Source organism: Molossus molossus, unplaced genomic scaffold (genome assembly GCF_014108415.1).
Source record: "Molossus molossus isolate mMolMol1 unplaced genomic scaffold, mMolMol1.p scaffold_m16_p_5, whole genome shotgun sequence".
Taxonomy (NCBI): Eukaryota; Metazoa; Chordata; class Mammalia; order Chiroptera; family Molossidae; genus Molossus; species Molossus molossus.
Window position 1 is genome coordinate 58423343 of NW_023425388.1, and position 17239 is coordinate 58440581.

General features: G+C 49.4%; 1 protein-coding gene across 1 annotated transcript in view; it reads right to left on the reverse strand.

The window, feature by feature from the left end:
• Positions 1-16707, reverse strand: part of XXYLT1 (xyloside xylosyltransferase 1) — a 167663-nt gene extending 150956 nt beyond the window's left edge. Inside the window, exon 1 of the mRNA XM_036243636.1 lies at positions 16169-16707. Within this exon, the coding sequence (XP_036099529.1) occupies positions 16169-16672 (504 nt within the window). The 5' untranslated portion in view covers positions 16673-16707. The remainder of the gene's footprint in view (positions 1-16168) is intronic.
• Between the last annotated feature and the right edge of the window lie 532 nt (positions 16708-17239).

Consider the following 17239-nt stretch of genomic DNA (forward strand, 5'->3'; position numbering starts at 1 on the left):
CCCGTCCCACACCAGGTGCCCCACCCAGGGTTGCAGTGCCAGGAAGAGAATCCCCATAACTTCTGGCAGGAACTGAGGTTGAGGTGGCTGGAGCCCCAGGCAGCTCCTCTTAAAGGGTCTGTGCACAGACTTACTCGGACTCACACCCTCCAGGCTCCAGCGTGGTTGGAGGCAGCTTGAGGGGCACCAGAGACATACAGGGAAGAACTGAGCTGTTTGGCACTGGAGCGAGGGCTGGAGAGGGGGCTTTCTCGGGGACAAACGTGCTGTCAGAGGCCTTTGTTCCTTTGGTGAGCCCTTCCCTGGGGCGGCAGACAGCTGCCATATCTGGGACTGCAGCAACCTGGCTCACACTGTTTGCCCCACCCTGGTGATTCCCTGAGGTCCCGCCCCACCCAACTTTCAGGCCCACCCAAGCTGTTGCCACTTGCTTAACTGTAGGATTGCCCTGTTTTGGATCCTGCTTCAGGTTTTCCTAAATTCTTTCAAACAAGCAGCATCTGGTCTCAGATAGCCCCATACCTCTCGTTAAGTAATACATGGAAACAAACACAGGGAGGCAGCCAAAATGAGGAGGCAAAGAAATAGGTTCTAAATGAAAGAACAGAACAAAACTCTAGGAAAAGAACTAAGCGAAATAGAGATAAGCAACCTAACAGATGCAGAGTTCAAAACACTGCTTATAAAGATGCTCAATGAACTTAGTGAGGACCTCAATGAACTTAGTGAGGGCCTCCAGAGCATAAAAAAAGACCAGTCAGAAATGAAGGATGCACAGTCAGAAATAAAGGAGGCACTAACTGAAATAAAGAATAATTTACAGAGAATCAATAGTAGAGTAGGTAAAGCCAAGAAGCGATTTGGAATATAAGGAAACAAAAAAACACCCAATCAGAACAGCAAGGAGGAAAAAAAAAAAATCCAAAAAAATGAGGATAGTGTAAGGAGCCTCTGGGACAACTTCAAGCGTACCAACATTCGCATCTTGGGAGTGCCAGGAGAAGAGAGAGAACAAGAAATTGAAAACCTGTTTGAAACAATAATGGCAGAAAACTTCCCTAACTTGGTGAAGAAAACAGACATACAAGTCCAGGAAGCACACAGAGTCCCAAATAAGATGAACCCCAAGAGGCCCACACCAAGATACATCATCATCAAAATGCAAAAGGTTCAAGACAAAGAGAGAATCTTAAAAGCAGCAAGAGAAAAGCAGTTAGTTACCTACAAGGGAGTTCCCATAAGACTATCAGCTGATTTCTCAAAAGAAACTTTGCAGGCCAGAAGGGAGTGGCAAGAAATATTCAGTGATGAAAACCAAGAACCTACAACCAAGATTACTCTATCCTGCAAAGCTGTCATTTAGAATCGATGGCCATATAAAGAGTTTCCCAGACAAGAAGAAGTTAAAGGAGTTCATCACCACAAAACCATTATTATATGAAATGTTGAAGGGTCTTCTTGAAGAAAAAGATAAAAAATATGAACAAACAAAATGGCAATGAATACATATCTATTGACAATTGAATCTACAAACAAAATGAACAGGCAGAACAGAAACATTCTCATAGATAACAAAGAACATTTTGTTGGTTGCCAGATGGGAGGGGAGTTGGGAGAATGGGTGAAAAAGGTGAAGAGATTAAGAAGTACAAATTGGTTGTTAAACTGACAAACCTCAAAGGGAAGGGGGAGTGGGGGTGAGAAGAGATAAACCAAAGAACTTATATGTATATGTGCATAACCAATGGACACAGACAACAGTGTGGGGAAAGGTAGGAGGGGAGTGGGAGTGGGGAGGAGGGGTTCAATAGGGGAAAAATGAGGAACATCTGTAATACATTCAACAATAAAGATAAATTTAATTTTTAAAAATGGTACAAGGAAGCCTTCCTTAAATCAAGAAACGTCTACAGATGGCCAAGGACTCCAAGTGTTCTCCATCCACATCCTACATGCGTAAACACATGTTCACAGAACATCTGGGAGGAGCACAGGTCCTTGGCAGCCCAGGACACAGCCTCCGGCTTTTATACTTCATTGCCCACTTGCACTGGCAAACACCTCCCCCGGTTCAGCTTGTGCGGGGTCTTACTCTACGCCAGGCCCTGCACTACACTATGTCCTAGAGACACAGAAGGAAACAAGGCACAGCCCTGCCCTCCAGGAGCCTGTCCAGGGGCCAATTTTAACACAATTCAGAAAAGGGCAACCCAGGGTGGGGTGATAGGGGAAGGCTTCCCCATATGATTGGCACCCATCAGAGCTAACCAGATGAAGGAGGGAGGTATGGGTGTTCCAGGAGTGGATGCATCTGAGTGGGGTCCCAGAGGCACAGCTCCAGGTGGTTCAGTAAGCAGAGCCACAGGAGCTGGGAGGTAGCAGGGCTGGCACAGGCTCTGGGGCTCCCTCCGCCTGTTCTGGAGTCCCGATGGCCCAGGCTACATCTGACTGCTGCCTGCCAATCAGCCAGATCACCCCTCCCCACATCTTCTGGTCAGAAGTCTCCTGCCAGGTACAGAAGGTAATGCCAATCTGTTGCCCCAGCTGCCACAGTTCTCTCCTCTGTAGGACTTGGAAGGTCACGTGCTACCAGTTTACAATGGAGGCACATCCCTAAAGCTCCCTGACTTCCAGACAGCCCTCTGTCCTCACAAAGCCAGCCCCAGGCACACCTGGAATCCCCTGCCTTACGTCTTCCTGCCCCCCGCCCCCCAGACACACTGACCAGGACTCCAGACTCAAAGCCCACATCCTGGACTGCCATGATGATCTAAGGAGAGCAGGGCCCCCTCACAGCACTAAGTGGGGTATGAGCCACAGAGGACAAGGCCCTAAACCTCCCTCTGAGGGACAGGTAGAAACGGGGGATATGAGCAAGCCCTTGGTCTCCCCAGTAGTGTGATTTTTTTCTTTACCCTCACCTAAGGACATTTTTTGTATTTATCTTCAGATAGAGCGGGAAGGAGAGAAGGAGGAAGAGAGAGAGAGAAACATCAATGTAAGAGAGACACATCAAGTGGTTGCCACCCACACGACCCCAACCAGGGCCAAAGACAAACTGCAACCGAGGTACATGCCCTTAGCGGGAACAGAACCTGGGACTCTCTGGTCCACTGGCCGACACTCTAACCACTGAGCCAAACTGGCCAGGGCCCCAGTAGTGTGATTTTTAAACATTATTTTATAACTGCTTTTTTAAAAATATTTTTATTGATTTTGAGAGAGAGAGGAAGGGAGAGGGAGAAAGAGAAACATCCTTGTGATAGCCGAACATCAATAGGCTGCCTCCTGCACGCCCCCTGCTGGGGATAGGAGCCTGCAACCTGGGCATGTGCCCTGACCAGGAATCGAACCAGCAACCTTTTGGTGCAAGGGTCGACGCCCAACCAACTGAGCCACACCAGCCAGGGCCTCAGTAGTTTGACTTTTTAAAACCACTTACAGTTTATACTTTGCTGAATTCCCAAAAAGATTATGAACAATTGCTGTGTGCGATCAGATCAAGAAAACAAATCAAACACCAAAAAGAAGAGGTAAACAAAACATGAGAAGTGTTCACAGTTTCCTATAAACAAGTTTGAATTGGATCCTTCTAGAACCTTCTAGAATTGGAACTTCTAGAAAGGAACGTTCACAGTGAAGAAAGATCCCAGCCCCCAGAGTGCACAGCAGGATCATCCATGTTGCCTACACACAGCCTCCAAAGCAGACTCCAGTTTCACTATCCTGACAGAAACAGCAGCCCCTGCTCCAAAGCACATGCCGAATCCCGCTAGCCTCTGCTGAGCCACCGCCCAGAGCAGGCGTGAGCTAGGCTCCGTGGGGAAGGGAGAGGTGAACATCAGGGCCTCTTCCTTCCAGCAGAAGAGAAAACATGGGCACAGCTGAGCGCAAAATGAGGCCACAGTGTCTGGTGTTTTCAGAGGGGGGCAAACAGTGCATTGAGGGAGAGAGAGAAAGGTGATCGGGCCAGAGGAGAGAACACCATAGTTTGGGGAACTAAGGAAGATTCAAACAAGAAAAACAAGAGGATACCCTGCACTATGGTCTGAATATGTGTGCTACCCCCCCCCCCAATTAATATGTTGAAATTCTAATGCCCAATGTGAGGGCATTTGGAGGTGGGGCTTTTGAAGGTGCTCAGGTCAGAAGGTAAAACCTTAATGGGATTAGCTGCTCTTATAAAAGAGGCTCAAAGCTCCCTGGCTCCTTCCGCCCTGTGAGGGCACAATGAGAAGCTGGCAGTGTGAAACCCAGAAGAGGGCCTTTGGCAGAACCCAACCATTCTGGCACCCTGGTCTTGGGCTTCCCACCTCCAGAACTGTAAGGAACAAATTTCTGTTACTTATAAGCTGCCCAGTCGGTGGTATTTTGTTATAGCAGCCCGAAGCAACTAAGATATCCTGAAATAAACCTGGGCGGAACACTGTTTTTCAAGCTAGCTCCACGGCCCTCCAATTGAATCAACAACAGGCATTGTGCCTTCTACAATGATGAGAAAAGAGTCCCTCCTTCCAGCATACCTACTCAGGTACTATTAGTAGCACCCACCACTTAGCCACCTGCCATGTGCCAGGACCTCGGTGCTGCCTAATTTTATCTCATAGCCACCCTGTAAGGTCACATGTGAGGGGACAGAGGCTCAGATGGGTTACAACCAGGGCTACACTGTTCCCATTTGTCACAGACTGCGTTTGAGCCCAAGTCCTGGGCTCTAAGCCATGTGCTCTTGCCCTGGGCCTCTCCTTGGCAGGTACGGAGCACCTGGACGGGTGGTGAGCTGCAGTGAGGAGAGGAAGAACCAGAGTGCTCCCAGGCCCAGGCTGCACCAGCGCAGGGCAACGGAGGCCAGCCTTTGGGACAATCCACCTGACCTGATCACTTAATAGGGCTGCATAACTGTAATTACCCCAATATATAAAACCAATGGCTTTAATTTAAAAGACATTAAGTTTGCCTGGCTGGTGCGGCTCACTGGTTGAGCGTCGACCCATGCAGCAAGGTCACCAGTTTGAATCCCGGTCAGGGCACATGCCCAGGTTGTGAGCCCAATCCCCAGTGGGGGGTGTCCAGGAGGTGGCCAATCGATGTTCTCTCTCATCAATGTTTCTATCTCTCTCTCTCTCTAAAATCAATAAATAAAAAATATAAAATAAATAAATAAAAGATTAAGTTTACATCAGGCTTTGTGCCAGGTAACAGGGCTCCGTGACCTGGAGAACAGGGTTGGAAGGTGAGGTTGCCCCAGTCATCCTGAGCAATCCTCAGCAACCCACAGGCCAGTGTGAGTGACTGGGAGGCCAAAGGCAAGAGTCCTGGACAGGGAAAGGTGTGAGGAAAGGAAGTAGGGAGTTCTTCCCAGGTTCTCCCCACCCTGCCAGGTACTCTGAGTGCCTGGGTGCTGCCCCAGGTGCAGGAGGCCTCTGTTCTGAGCTCCTGCAGCAGCAGCCCAGCTTCTCTTCTGTCTAGCTGGCTGCCTAACTTGCTCAGCCAGAGACAGACTGGCTGTAGCCAGTAGGTGGCCCTGAGGTGGGAATCCAAGCCTACCTGAGAGCTAAGGACAGAGGCACCACACAGTTAGGCAACTCGGCCACACTCAGGCTGCCTGCCAGGATCGTGCCGGTCACTGCACCCCTGCCCACCATGCCAGCCTCTCAGGGATTAGGGTCATTCACTCAACTTCTCACCAAGTACCAGGACACCTGGGCCATTGTGGTGGGTGAGAGGTGCTCCACCTGCATGGAGCTGCAAGAGACACAGTCCTCCCTTGTAAGAGGAAGCCCGCCTTCCTACACCCAGAGGGCACATGCTGGGTGTGATGGAGACCCCAGACAGAGCGCAAAGGATGTGCCCGTGGAAGCAGCAGGGCTCCTGGACTGTGCTGGGCTGGGGTCACAGGGCGGGGACACAGGCGGGCCGAGGAGGCTCCCGTACAAAGACACACCCCGACCCCATCCACACTCTTCCCTCTGCTGAACTACAGGGAAGCGCTGAAGGCCTCTCCATCCAGGATCCAACCATTTCGGCTTTTCATCTACCTTTTTCAAAGGGCCTCATCAAAGCAGGTTCACACCACACGCAGGAAGGAAATGACAGCCCACAATCACCATGCAGACTCCCTTTCATTTCAGTCTTCCTTTCTAAAACTCTGGGGGAGCAGTAGGGGACGACTGTAGAGAAAGAACAAAAACAGCTCTGGTGCGCCCTCCCGGGGCTTGCGAGGTGGCAGAAACCGAGCTGGTGGACTCCAGGCTCCGGACACCGGCCAACCAACCACGGTGCAGCGGCGCCCTCCAGTGGCCGCGTGGAGCGCCGCAAACAGCTCGTCAGGCCAACGAGGTGACCCAGCCCCAGAGCAGGAGAGCAAACCCTCCCCTTCACTGGGTCTCAGGGAGGACGTGGTGACCCGCAGGGTAGGCTGACGGTTCGATGTGGGCTGCACTCCTGCAGCAGCTCCTCCTCCTCCCCCTCCTCGCTGGAAGGTCCGCGCTGATTTCAGCCCTAGAGTTCCCTCCTGCGCACACCCCCAAGCAGGACACACCACGTGGTTTTCCTCGAAGGAATATTGCTCCCCCAATACTTACTCCCTGGGCCATCTCAGGCACAGGACATCTGGAAAACCAACCCCAAGGGACCCGCAAAGGTTTGGCCTCCTGGAAATCAGTGTAATACCTTCCCTCCCCATCCAGTGATGTCCTTGGGGACACAAGGATGTGAAGCCCAGCTGAGATGGATAAAAACAGACTGGTACCCTGACTTTGCTGTGGGGATTAGGGTGAGCTGGCTCTCACCCACCCTTCCAAAAGGGGCTGGAAGCTGCTGATAATACCCACCCCCAAATAGCAGAGGAAAGGGCCTTGGCAAGTTCTAACCCCAGCTGTGCGTGATCTGAACCAGTCACTGTCACCCCCACCTGAAGTCTGGCAGCTCACTGGAGACTGCAGGGAGAAGTCCAATTCTCTGCCTGCCCCAGTGCCTGGTGATCCTGCGAGGCTCCGTGAAGCCAGTGAGGCTGAAGCTGCACTTGGAGGAAGATGATACAGACTGTGAGGTAGGCTACAGCCCACCCGTCACCACTCCCAGCCTCGTGGTGTCTAATACCCCCCAAGTCATGTCACAGTCCAGCCCCATGGTATCATGTGGGAAATCAAGTAAGACACCAGATCTCTCAGCCTTGGGGACACCTTTATGGGTCACAGTGATGCTCAGGTGAGATATTTGTGAAAGCACTTTCATAAGCTCTAAGGTACTGAAAAAATTGTTACTATTATTCTCCTAATCAAGTCTTCATAGTAGTTACACTCCCTCATTAATTTTAGGCAGAACATTATGGTACACATCAGAAATTTCCAAACCATTTTCTTCAGAATACAAGTGTTACCAGTGATGTTACTACATCTTGCAGGGTGGGAAGGGGAGAGTCAAGGTACCTGGTTTTTCTTGTAAAAATACATTTTAGTAAATATGTAAGAAAAATACCAAATACACTTATTTGTTTGTCCTTATCAATATTATAGTCATCTCATCATTTGTCATTAGGGAAATGCAAATCAAAACCACAGTGAAATGCTACATTACACCCATTAGGATGGCTATAATAAAAAAGCCAGACAAGTGCTGGCAAGAACATGGAGAAAATTTGAATCCTCATACAATGTTAGTGGGAATGAAAATGGTACAACTACTTCTGAAAACAGTCTTGGAATTCCTCAAAAAGTTAAACAGAATTACCATGTGACCCAGCCATTCCACTCCTAGGTATATACCCAAGAGACCTGAAAACATGAATCTACACAAAAACTTGTAAACAGATGTTCACAGCAAATTATTCATAACAGCCAAAAAGTAGAAACCTAAATGTCCATCAACCAATGAATGTATAAAATGTAGTATATCCATATAATGGAATATTATTCAACCATTAAAAGAGATTAAGTAGCCCTGGCCGGTTTGGTTCAGCGGCTGGAGTGTCGGCCTGCAGTTCAGAGAGACCCGGGTTCGGTTCCCACTAAGGGCACGTACCTCGGTTGCAGTTTGTCCCCGGCCCTGGTTGGTCGTGCAGGTGGCAGCCACTCGATGTGTCCCTTTCACATCGATGTTTCTCTCTCTCTCTCTTCCTCTCTCTCCCTCCCACTCTATCTGAACAAAAAATGGAAAAAATGTCCTCAGGTGAGGATAAAAAATAAATAAATACATAAATAAAAGGGATCAAGTAGCCCAGCTGGTGTGGCTCAGTAGTTAAGCATTGACCCATGCACCAAGAGGTCACCAGTTCTATTCCTGGTCAAGGCATATGCCCAGGTTGTGGGCCCGATCCCCAGTGGGGGGCATGCAGGAGGTGGCCAATCAATATTCTCTCTCATTAATGTTTCTCTTTCTCTCTCTCCCTCTCCCTTCCTCTCTCTCTAAAGTCAATAAAGAAAAAAAAAAATTTTTTTTTAAAAAGGGATAAAGTAGTGACACATAAGTGAAAGAAACCAGACACAAAAGATTACATAGTAGCCCTAGCTGGTTTGGTTTAGAGGTTAGAGCATCAACCTGTGGACCAAAGGCTCTCAGGTTTGATTGCTGGTCAAGGAATATACTTGGGTTGCAGGTTCAATCCCTGTGCAGGAGGCAGCCAATCAATGCATCTCTCTCACATCAACACCTCTCTCTCTCTCCCCCTCCCCTTCCACTCTATCTAAAAATCAATGGGAAAAAATATCCTCAGGTGAGGATTAACAAAAAAAGATTACATAATAAATGACTCCATTTACATAAAATGTACACAACTGGCAAATGTATAGAGAGAAAGCAGATTAGTGGCTGCCAGGGCTGGGGGGAAAGGGGAGTGGGGAATGACTGCTGATGGGTAGAGAATTTCTTTTGGGGTTGACAAAATGTTATGGAATTAGTGGTCATAACTGAACAACCTAGGAATAAATTAAAAATTAATGAATTGTATATTTCAAAGGGGTGAATTTAATGGTATGTGAATTTTTTAATTGCAAAAAAAATTTTAATTATCTGCCTTTTTAAAAATGGCCTATGTGAACAGAGAACAGTAAGGAAATCATGAAGAATTACTGATGTCCAAAGATGGAACGTTTCATCTGTGCATTGAAGCCCCCATAGCATTTACAAATCACCCATGTATCAATGTATTTCATCTATATGATGATTCTTGGCCTGTTACTGGCTTTACCTTATGATTTCAACACATACCTATGAAATTGTCCAGAGTTTATTGTATATGATAGTTATACTATACAAAGTTATTCCCTACAGATCCACAACTAAAGTCTTCCATGAGAAATGCATTGCTACACAAACTACTACAGTTGTTTCTTGAACATATAATTTAAAGGAGTTTCACTCTTAGATGCATTTGGTAAAATAACACTGTTCTCTAAATTCTATAGTATAGTATGTCAACCTATCTTTTCAAAGAGCCTCTCATTTCAGGGCACATGTCTTTGATCACCTCTTTCAGACAGTCACAACCTATTCAAACACTCTGTCCTGGTGCACGGCGCCTGCTGCTGTGACAAGCTGGAGGAGCTGCCTTTCAGTCTCACCTATTTGTCATTAACTTCATCAATAGACAGCATCAAGGTTTTTACACTCAGGTTTCTTTCGAGCCCCAATTATGAGCTGAGGTACTCATCTTTTAAAGACACTCACAGTTTTGCTCTTGCAGTAAAACAACCTCCAGAAATTTCCAAACACAAAGAGCTTCAACAATTGTCTCGTCACTCTGGTCCTCAACATACTCTCCTCTGGGAAGCGAACAATCGCTGTTGTGGAATGCACATAATCCTTCATATTCCTAACCTGTCATCTGGAGACTGAGCCAACAGCCCCATGCTCTAAGGAAGCTTAAGTTTGATGTATGACGGGCAGATCACCAAGAATACTTCTATGATTTCTTTGGTTTAATTAATAGAACCATCAGTCAGTCAACTAGAAAATATTATTGAGAACCCGGAACGTGCCAGGAACTATGCTAAGAATATGATGGTGATGGGAGGAAGAGGGAGCAGCTCCAGTGTTTTGTGCCTTCTTCGTGGAGGACGCCCCACCAGACCAGCACTCCTGGCCTCTTGCTCCCGGCCCATCTCTCCTTCCCCACCGCACACACAAATGCCTCCCTTAAAGCAGGAGAAGCTCATCTGATGGGGGAGCACAGGAGGTATGTTTGACCTCGCCTTCTCTTCTCCTCTGGAACTACCTGCAGAGAACCTGCCCATCCCTGCAGGGAGGCCAGTGGCTGTCCAGAGCTTCCTGTCTCTCCAGAAGTCTGTCTGGTTCTTATGTTCCAGGTTAGGCAGCTCCTGCTCCCTGTGTCTATGCATTGCTTCCAATCAGGCCAGAGATAGGGGTGGCAATTATGAGGTTCCTGTCTACCTCGGTAAATGAAGAAGGTAATTTGTGCCCTGGCCGGTTTGGCTCAGCAGTTAGAGCGTTGGCCTGCGGTCCAGAGAGACCCGGGTTCGGTTCCCGTTAAGAGCATGTACTTCGGTTGCAGTTTGTCTCCGGCCCTGGTTGGGTCGTGTGGGTGGCAGCCACTCAATGTGTCCCTTTCACGTCGATGTTTCTCTCTCTCTCTTCCTCTCTCTCCCTCCCGCTCTGTCTGAAAAAAAGTGGAAAAATGTCCTCGAGTGAGGATAAAAAAAAAAAAGAAGGTAATTTGTGCCCTACCCTCATGGAGACTATATTCTAGCAGGGACAGGCAGACTGCAAACAAAGAGGACAGTTATTTTCTCAAACTTGCGGAGCACACTCCCACCTAAGGCCTTCTCTGACTACAGCTCTCGCTTCCAGATGTCCAAATAGCTTGCATGCTCACTTCCTTCAGTCCCTGCTCCAGTGTCACCTTATCAGTGGGGCCGTCCCTGACCACCTATACCAAACAGCCAACAATTCCCCACCCCAACCCACACACTTCACGTGTCCTTATCCTGCTTGATTTCTCTCTATACAACTAATCACAATCCGACTCACTCTACCTGTTTTTGTCATGTGTTTAAACCTCCCCCATATCCCCCACGACTCCAGAATGTAGACTGCATGAAGGCAGGGATTTAGTTCTGTTCCCACTGTTTGCAGGTACCCAGAACAGTGCCTGGCACAGGATAAGCGATCAATAACATCTGTTGAATGAATGACGAACAAGTGAATATGTGCTACAAACAAGGTGATGAGAAAGATCATGAGGGCTGCGGTGGGGGCTGCTTTAGAAAAGGGGTTCAGTGAAGGCGTTTCTGAGTGGTTAACATCGGAGTGGTAACACGGTGACAGCACAAGAGAAACGCCACAACACAGCAATATGGCCGCACCCCTCTGAGGGTGTGCCAACAATGGCTGAATGAGCCTTGCCGGGCCTCTGCAGGGGGCTGGCCACCCTGGAAAGGAAGGAGGAGATGGCACGGGGTTCTGTCAGTGCTGAGACATGCCAGGGGCACTGGGACCTGCTCTTTGTGTTGATTTCCCCAGAAGTCAGCAGAATAGAACAATGTTGTGAGATGGGATACACAACACCTACACGGCAGCACTGGGCCAAATGCATTACAGCAGTGTCATTTAATCCTCGCCGCCAAATGTGAGGTAAGTGTTTAATCGTCATTTTACAGAGGAGGCTTTGGAAGCCCTGAGAGGTGAGGTGGATTACCTACAGCTAGTAACTGGCCAACTGGGGCTGAAACTCAGTGCTATCTCACTCCCTCAGGACCATCTCATGCCCAACTCACTGAGTTTTGCAGCAGGAGAGGGTGTACATGAGTGTGATACTAAGTGACATGGATTCCTGGAAAGCACAGGCTGTGCCTGACCCATGCCTATTCAGAGTCCCACATCCAATAGGTACTGGTCATTTTGGGGGTTCAAAGTGCAGTGTGGGGTCCTGAGGGGTGGGTCAGAGATGGCTGATTGTCTACCAAAAATCTGCTCTCCTCCCCTTCCTGATTAACTGAACCTCTCTTTTTAACTGAGTACTCTGCTCTGATTCTCCATCCTGCTGCTGGAACACAGATGTGATGGTTAAATCTCTAGCAGCCACCCTAGACCATGAGGACAAAAGCCACTCCCTAGGGATCATGAAACAGAGAGCTGGAAGGAGACTAGGACCCTCACAACTTCATGAAGCACCCAGGAGTGCCTACCTTGGGACTTCATTTAGATGAGAAATAAAGCTCAATCTTGCTTAACCCCACCACTCTTTGGAGTTTTCATGGAATGTTCCATCAAACCTGATCAATAGCAAGGAAGGGTTGTAGAAGAAAAAATCTTGACCTAAGTTTGAGAAGTGTACAATTCCACTTGACAGACAGAATAAGAAAACAGAGGACTCAGAAGCGTAGGGAGGACAGGCTGGGCAGGGGGGCCGAAGCCAGCTGCTGAGGGTCTATGTTGGAATAACCTGGGATGACTGTTAGCCAGGAGCTAGGAGGTGTCGAGTGGAAGTGGTATGATAACATCACCATTTTAGCAAGGTGAAGGTAGCAGCCTTTCCTAGGCCAGCAGAGCCAGGATAGCCTGGATGAAAGAGAGCTATTCAGTCAAAAGTTTCCTTAATGCCTCATAGGTGCAGGCCTTGTGCTCCCAGGACAGAATCCCAGAGCTGAGTCTGCAAGATGTCAGGAGAGCACCATGTGCTCCTGTATCCTTTCCAGCAGTGACTCCCATGTCTACCTCTGCAGCCCCACACAAACTCAGATTCCCAGGCCCACCCAGGGGAGTATGACCCATAGACAGGGGCAGCTCAGGAGTCTGTATTTTTTTTGACTGCCAGGTGATTTTATGTAGTTAGTCCATGGACATATTAAATAGGCTAGAAGCAGCTCCTTACCTGGTACCTAGAACATAGGTTTGGATATTCATTAAATAGGTGAACAAATAATATACTTCCATACTGTGAGAAGACAACAAACCAGTAAACTGTGAAAGACTTTCAATAATAGTTGAAACAACATTTTTCTGGTTAAGTGAATGTGGGTTTTATAATATAATCTAAGGTCACTAATAACTTTCTATAATCTATTTCTGCAACCATTCCAGCAAAAAAGGTGCTTATGTGTCACTTGAATAGAGCCTGAGAAGAGACTTCTGAGTGTGAGTATGGGTTCTGTGCCAGCTCACTGTAGCCCTGTTCTGCATCTTGCAGACACTGGAGTCCCAGAGCCTAGCCTAAGGGAGGAGGAGCCTCCAGGCTATCTATAGACTATTGGGTTCGCCCTGGCCGGTTTGGCTCAGCGGTTGGAGCGTCGGCCTGCGGTCCAGAGAGACCCGGGTTCGGTTCCCACTAAGGGCACGTACCTCGGTTGCAGTTTGTCCCCGGCCCTGGTTGGTCGTGCAGGTGGCAGCCACTCGATGTGTCCCTTCACATCGATGTTTCTCTCTCTCTCTCTTCCTCTCTCTCCCTCCCGCTCTATCTGAACAAAAAATGGAAAAATGTCCTTGGGTGAGGATAGACTATTGGGTTGGCAAGGAAGTGCCTTCCTTTTCCAAAGGTATGTACTTACACACTTCAAGGTAACTCTCTCTGGGAGTGAAGTCACAAGAGAGAAGTGCTCCTTAAAGGGGAAACATGGTACACAGGGAAAAACACTGGCCTAGGATGCAGGTCAGTAACCCCTCTACTTCAACCCCAATGGCCTTGGGCAAGTCTCCTCACCTGCTGTGCTATATGCCCTTGAAGATCCCTTCCAGCTCTGATGCAACCAAGGTAAAAATTTTTACAGTTTCTTTCTTCCTAATACTGGAAAATGATTCTCAGTGGAAAATGCACTCCCATATATAAGGCATGATTTTTGGAGCTGAGGATACAATATTTAAGAGAAATCAGGGTCCATGCCCTTAAGGAGTTTATAGTCTAGAAAGACAGACAAATAATTCATTCAATAATTATATAATTACACTGTCATAAATATTACTAAGGAAAAGTACCTGGTGCTATGACAGAGTATAACGAGACCTGAGGAATGGTTCACCAAGCAAATATAACATTTATGCTGTGACCTGAAAGCAGAATACCAGTTAATAGGAGCAATTTTCTGCTGGAATTAATAAACCCTTATCTGACCATCTGGCTAGAAGCCCCCAAATTCTCACCCCTCATGCCTCAACTGGACAGTGTTAATACCTCAGGTCATTTGCAACTGCCTCCAGGTGACTCAGGATGCTTTCTCTCTCCATCTCCAAGTCTTGTACATCTTCAGATACCATCCCCTCCTTGGAGCTGTCCAAAGAACTGGGCCCAGTAGAGAGACAGAAACACATGAAACATAGAGTCCAAGCTGGGAATCTGGACCTCATGCTGGACCTGCCCCTGGACCAATATTTCCAGTGCTAACTATGTGCCAGGCATTATGCACAAGGATGGGAGACAAGCCATGATATTGTCACAGCATCAGGAAGGTACACAAGGGAGGAAGAGAAAACATGCTTTTCAGATGGGGGTTCTTTGGACAGCTCCAAGGAGGGGATGGTATCTGAAGATGTGCAAGACTTGGAGATGGAGAGAGAAAGCATCCTGACAGTAGAAGGACATAAGCAAAGGCATGTGGGCCGGAAAGCACTGGTGTGCAATAGCTGCGGCTGGAGGTAGGGATAAGGGACGACAGAGAGCTGGCAATGATGTAGAGTAGGCCTGAGCTGCTATCTGTGGCTCAGAAAGTGAACAGATGACAATGCTGATCTTCAGGGTAGTGTCTGGTGTCAAATCACAGCTCTGCCCAGACTGGCCCTATGACCAAGGGCCCTCAGTTTTCTCCACTGGACTAGTGCAGAGTTGATCAAACATTAGAGTCCTAAGGGACACCTGGGACAAGTTGCCAGGTCCCAACTCCAGTTGGAAGATTCCAATTAAGTAAATCAAAATGAGTCCCAGGCTAAAAACCCCAGGTCAGACTGTGGGTCCCAAGGGCCCCTCCAGCCACAAGCTCCAGGCCCTGGATTCTTGGCCTTCTACAACTGGAAGTCCAGGCCCAGGTGCCCTTCCCTGACTATGGTGGGGGGCGGGGGGAGGGCAGAAATGAAGAGCTGTGGAGGGCTGGGCCGAGGCTGTCTCAAGAGAGATGAAAGCTAAGAGTAGCCAAGGACCCAGGAGGAAAGGAAGGACATTCTGGGCAAACAGTACAGCTTGTGTAAAAGTATATTCAGTACAGTTAAGATCTAAGGTGAATATAGGTGAAGGATGAGAAGCAAAGTTGGAGAGGAAGGTCAAGCCCACAACACAGATAGCCCTACCAAGAAATTGGGATTTGATTCTTTAGGCAACAGAAAGCCACAGCACCTACTACTCCCATCCAAAAATTAGACCTTGGATCCCCTCTGTGCAGCTACTAGGTTAAAGTGAGGCACGCCATTTAACTGAAGCAATTAACACTAAGCTAGAAACCCAATCTCTGAGATGATTGGGAGAGGTTGGTCCAGCCTGAAACAAGGTGGCTAGCTAGCTCTGCTCTCCCCAGATCGTATTTGTCTCTCTTACCACTTTCTTTCTCTTGCTCCCTTGGAGGAACCAGCAACTTCCCTAAATGAGTTCATGATCCTTGTGGGTAGGAGAGAAGAGGGCACAGATAAGGGATGAGATGGTTCACACTGGCTCAGTTTGGGTTTGACCAGTTCCGACTGAAATAACTTAAGAACTAACTATGAAATGTTGCAGCAACTTCAATTCAAGAAGCCTCACTAAGACCCTGTCCAGAAGCCTCTGCACAGGATGACTACTGGTCCTTCAAATGACCTGCTTCATCCCAAAAGTCAAAGACTAAGGAGAATAAAAAGAGGTGCAAACTCTAAAGGTACTGCTGAATCTTGCAACACTAGCAAAGAGGCGGTGTGCTGATTCTCTCAAGGGGGCCACAGTTAATGGGGAGGGCGGTGAAGATCTGGTCAGGGTGGTCAAGCTAACACCTGGGCTCCACTCCTGCACCAGCTAAGTGCTTCTGGCTCCCCAGACACGCCCCCGGACGGTACCCTCAGCTTGCTGGGAAAGCCCATTTCGGCCGGGTGAGGTGCGGGCGGACATGGTGAGGAGGAGGTAAGCTTCTCTGGGCGTTGGCAGTGGGCAATGCAACTTAGACACTCCCCTCACAGCCCCTGGAATCGGCCGGGCGCGCGCACTGGCCGCCGTGGGGATGGGGTGGGCCACCCGCCCGGAGCCCCCAGCTGCGGCCCCGCTCACCTTGCACTTGAAGCCGGCGGCGGGCGGCAGCAGCTCCCGCAGCAAGGCCTTGGCCACCTCGCGGCTGGCCTCCTCGCTCACGAAGTGCAGGTTAAGCACCTCATGAGCCTCGAACTTGGCAAGGCGCAGCAGGGAGCGGAGCGCGACGCGGGCCTTGGCCTGCAGCGCGGCATTGTGTTCTGCCTTGGTGAACATCATCAGCAGGTGGTAGTCCACCGGCCCGGCCCCGCCGCCCTCCAGGCTCTTGGCTTTGGCACCCAGGGCCGGCGCCACGGAACCGCGCGCCAGTTCCGGCAGTGGCGGCGAGGGCGCGGCGGGGACTCCGGCGCGGGCCTCCTTCAGCCTCTTGGTGGCGCTGGAGAAGGTCTCCCGGCCCGAACCTAGGTAGTAGAAGGCACAGACGGCAAGCGCCGCGGCCAGCAGCAGCGCGCAGTAATGGGAGCGCACAGCGCCCAGGCGCGCCATGGCCCGAGGGCATGGGGGCCCGCCTCGGAGGATACCCATGCGCCAAGGACCGGAGACCTAGCAGCTGGAGAAGAGCCGCGGAGACCCGGAGCCACTTAGCAGCACCAGCGGCGGGCGGCGGCCATGGCGGGGACGGAGCTACGGTGCACAGAGCCAATCCGCGAGCGCTGATGCGCGTAGAGGCGTGGCCAGGGCTGGCCGGCAGCCTCTGGGTCCTAGGTTCAAAGGGATTAAAGTCGGATGAACCGGGCGCCCGCGGTAGCTTTCCCCGAGTGGTCTCAGCAGCAAGTGAGGGCTCGGATGTGGAGAAAGCCTGCAGGTTGTACGAGCTGTGAAAATTGGACCTCTTAAGTGCCTGGCCACAGACGCTAGGATCGAAGCTGAGCCTTGAAAGGAATTGAGATGCCCCAACACAGGTCCTTCGATTAGCAAAAACTAAACTGCACGGACAAAGAGAAAATTACTCCCCCCCCTAATTTCTTTGAGACCGTAAGTTCTCTCCCGACTCCCTTCACACCTTGGAGACCAGCTGGGGCTGGGAATTTAAACTAGCAAATTCCTTCCCCATTCACGGTCAAGTACAGTTGACACGTGAGGTGGATGGAA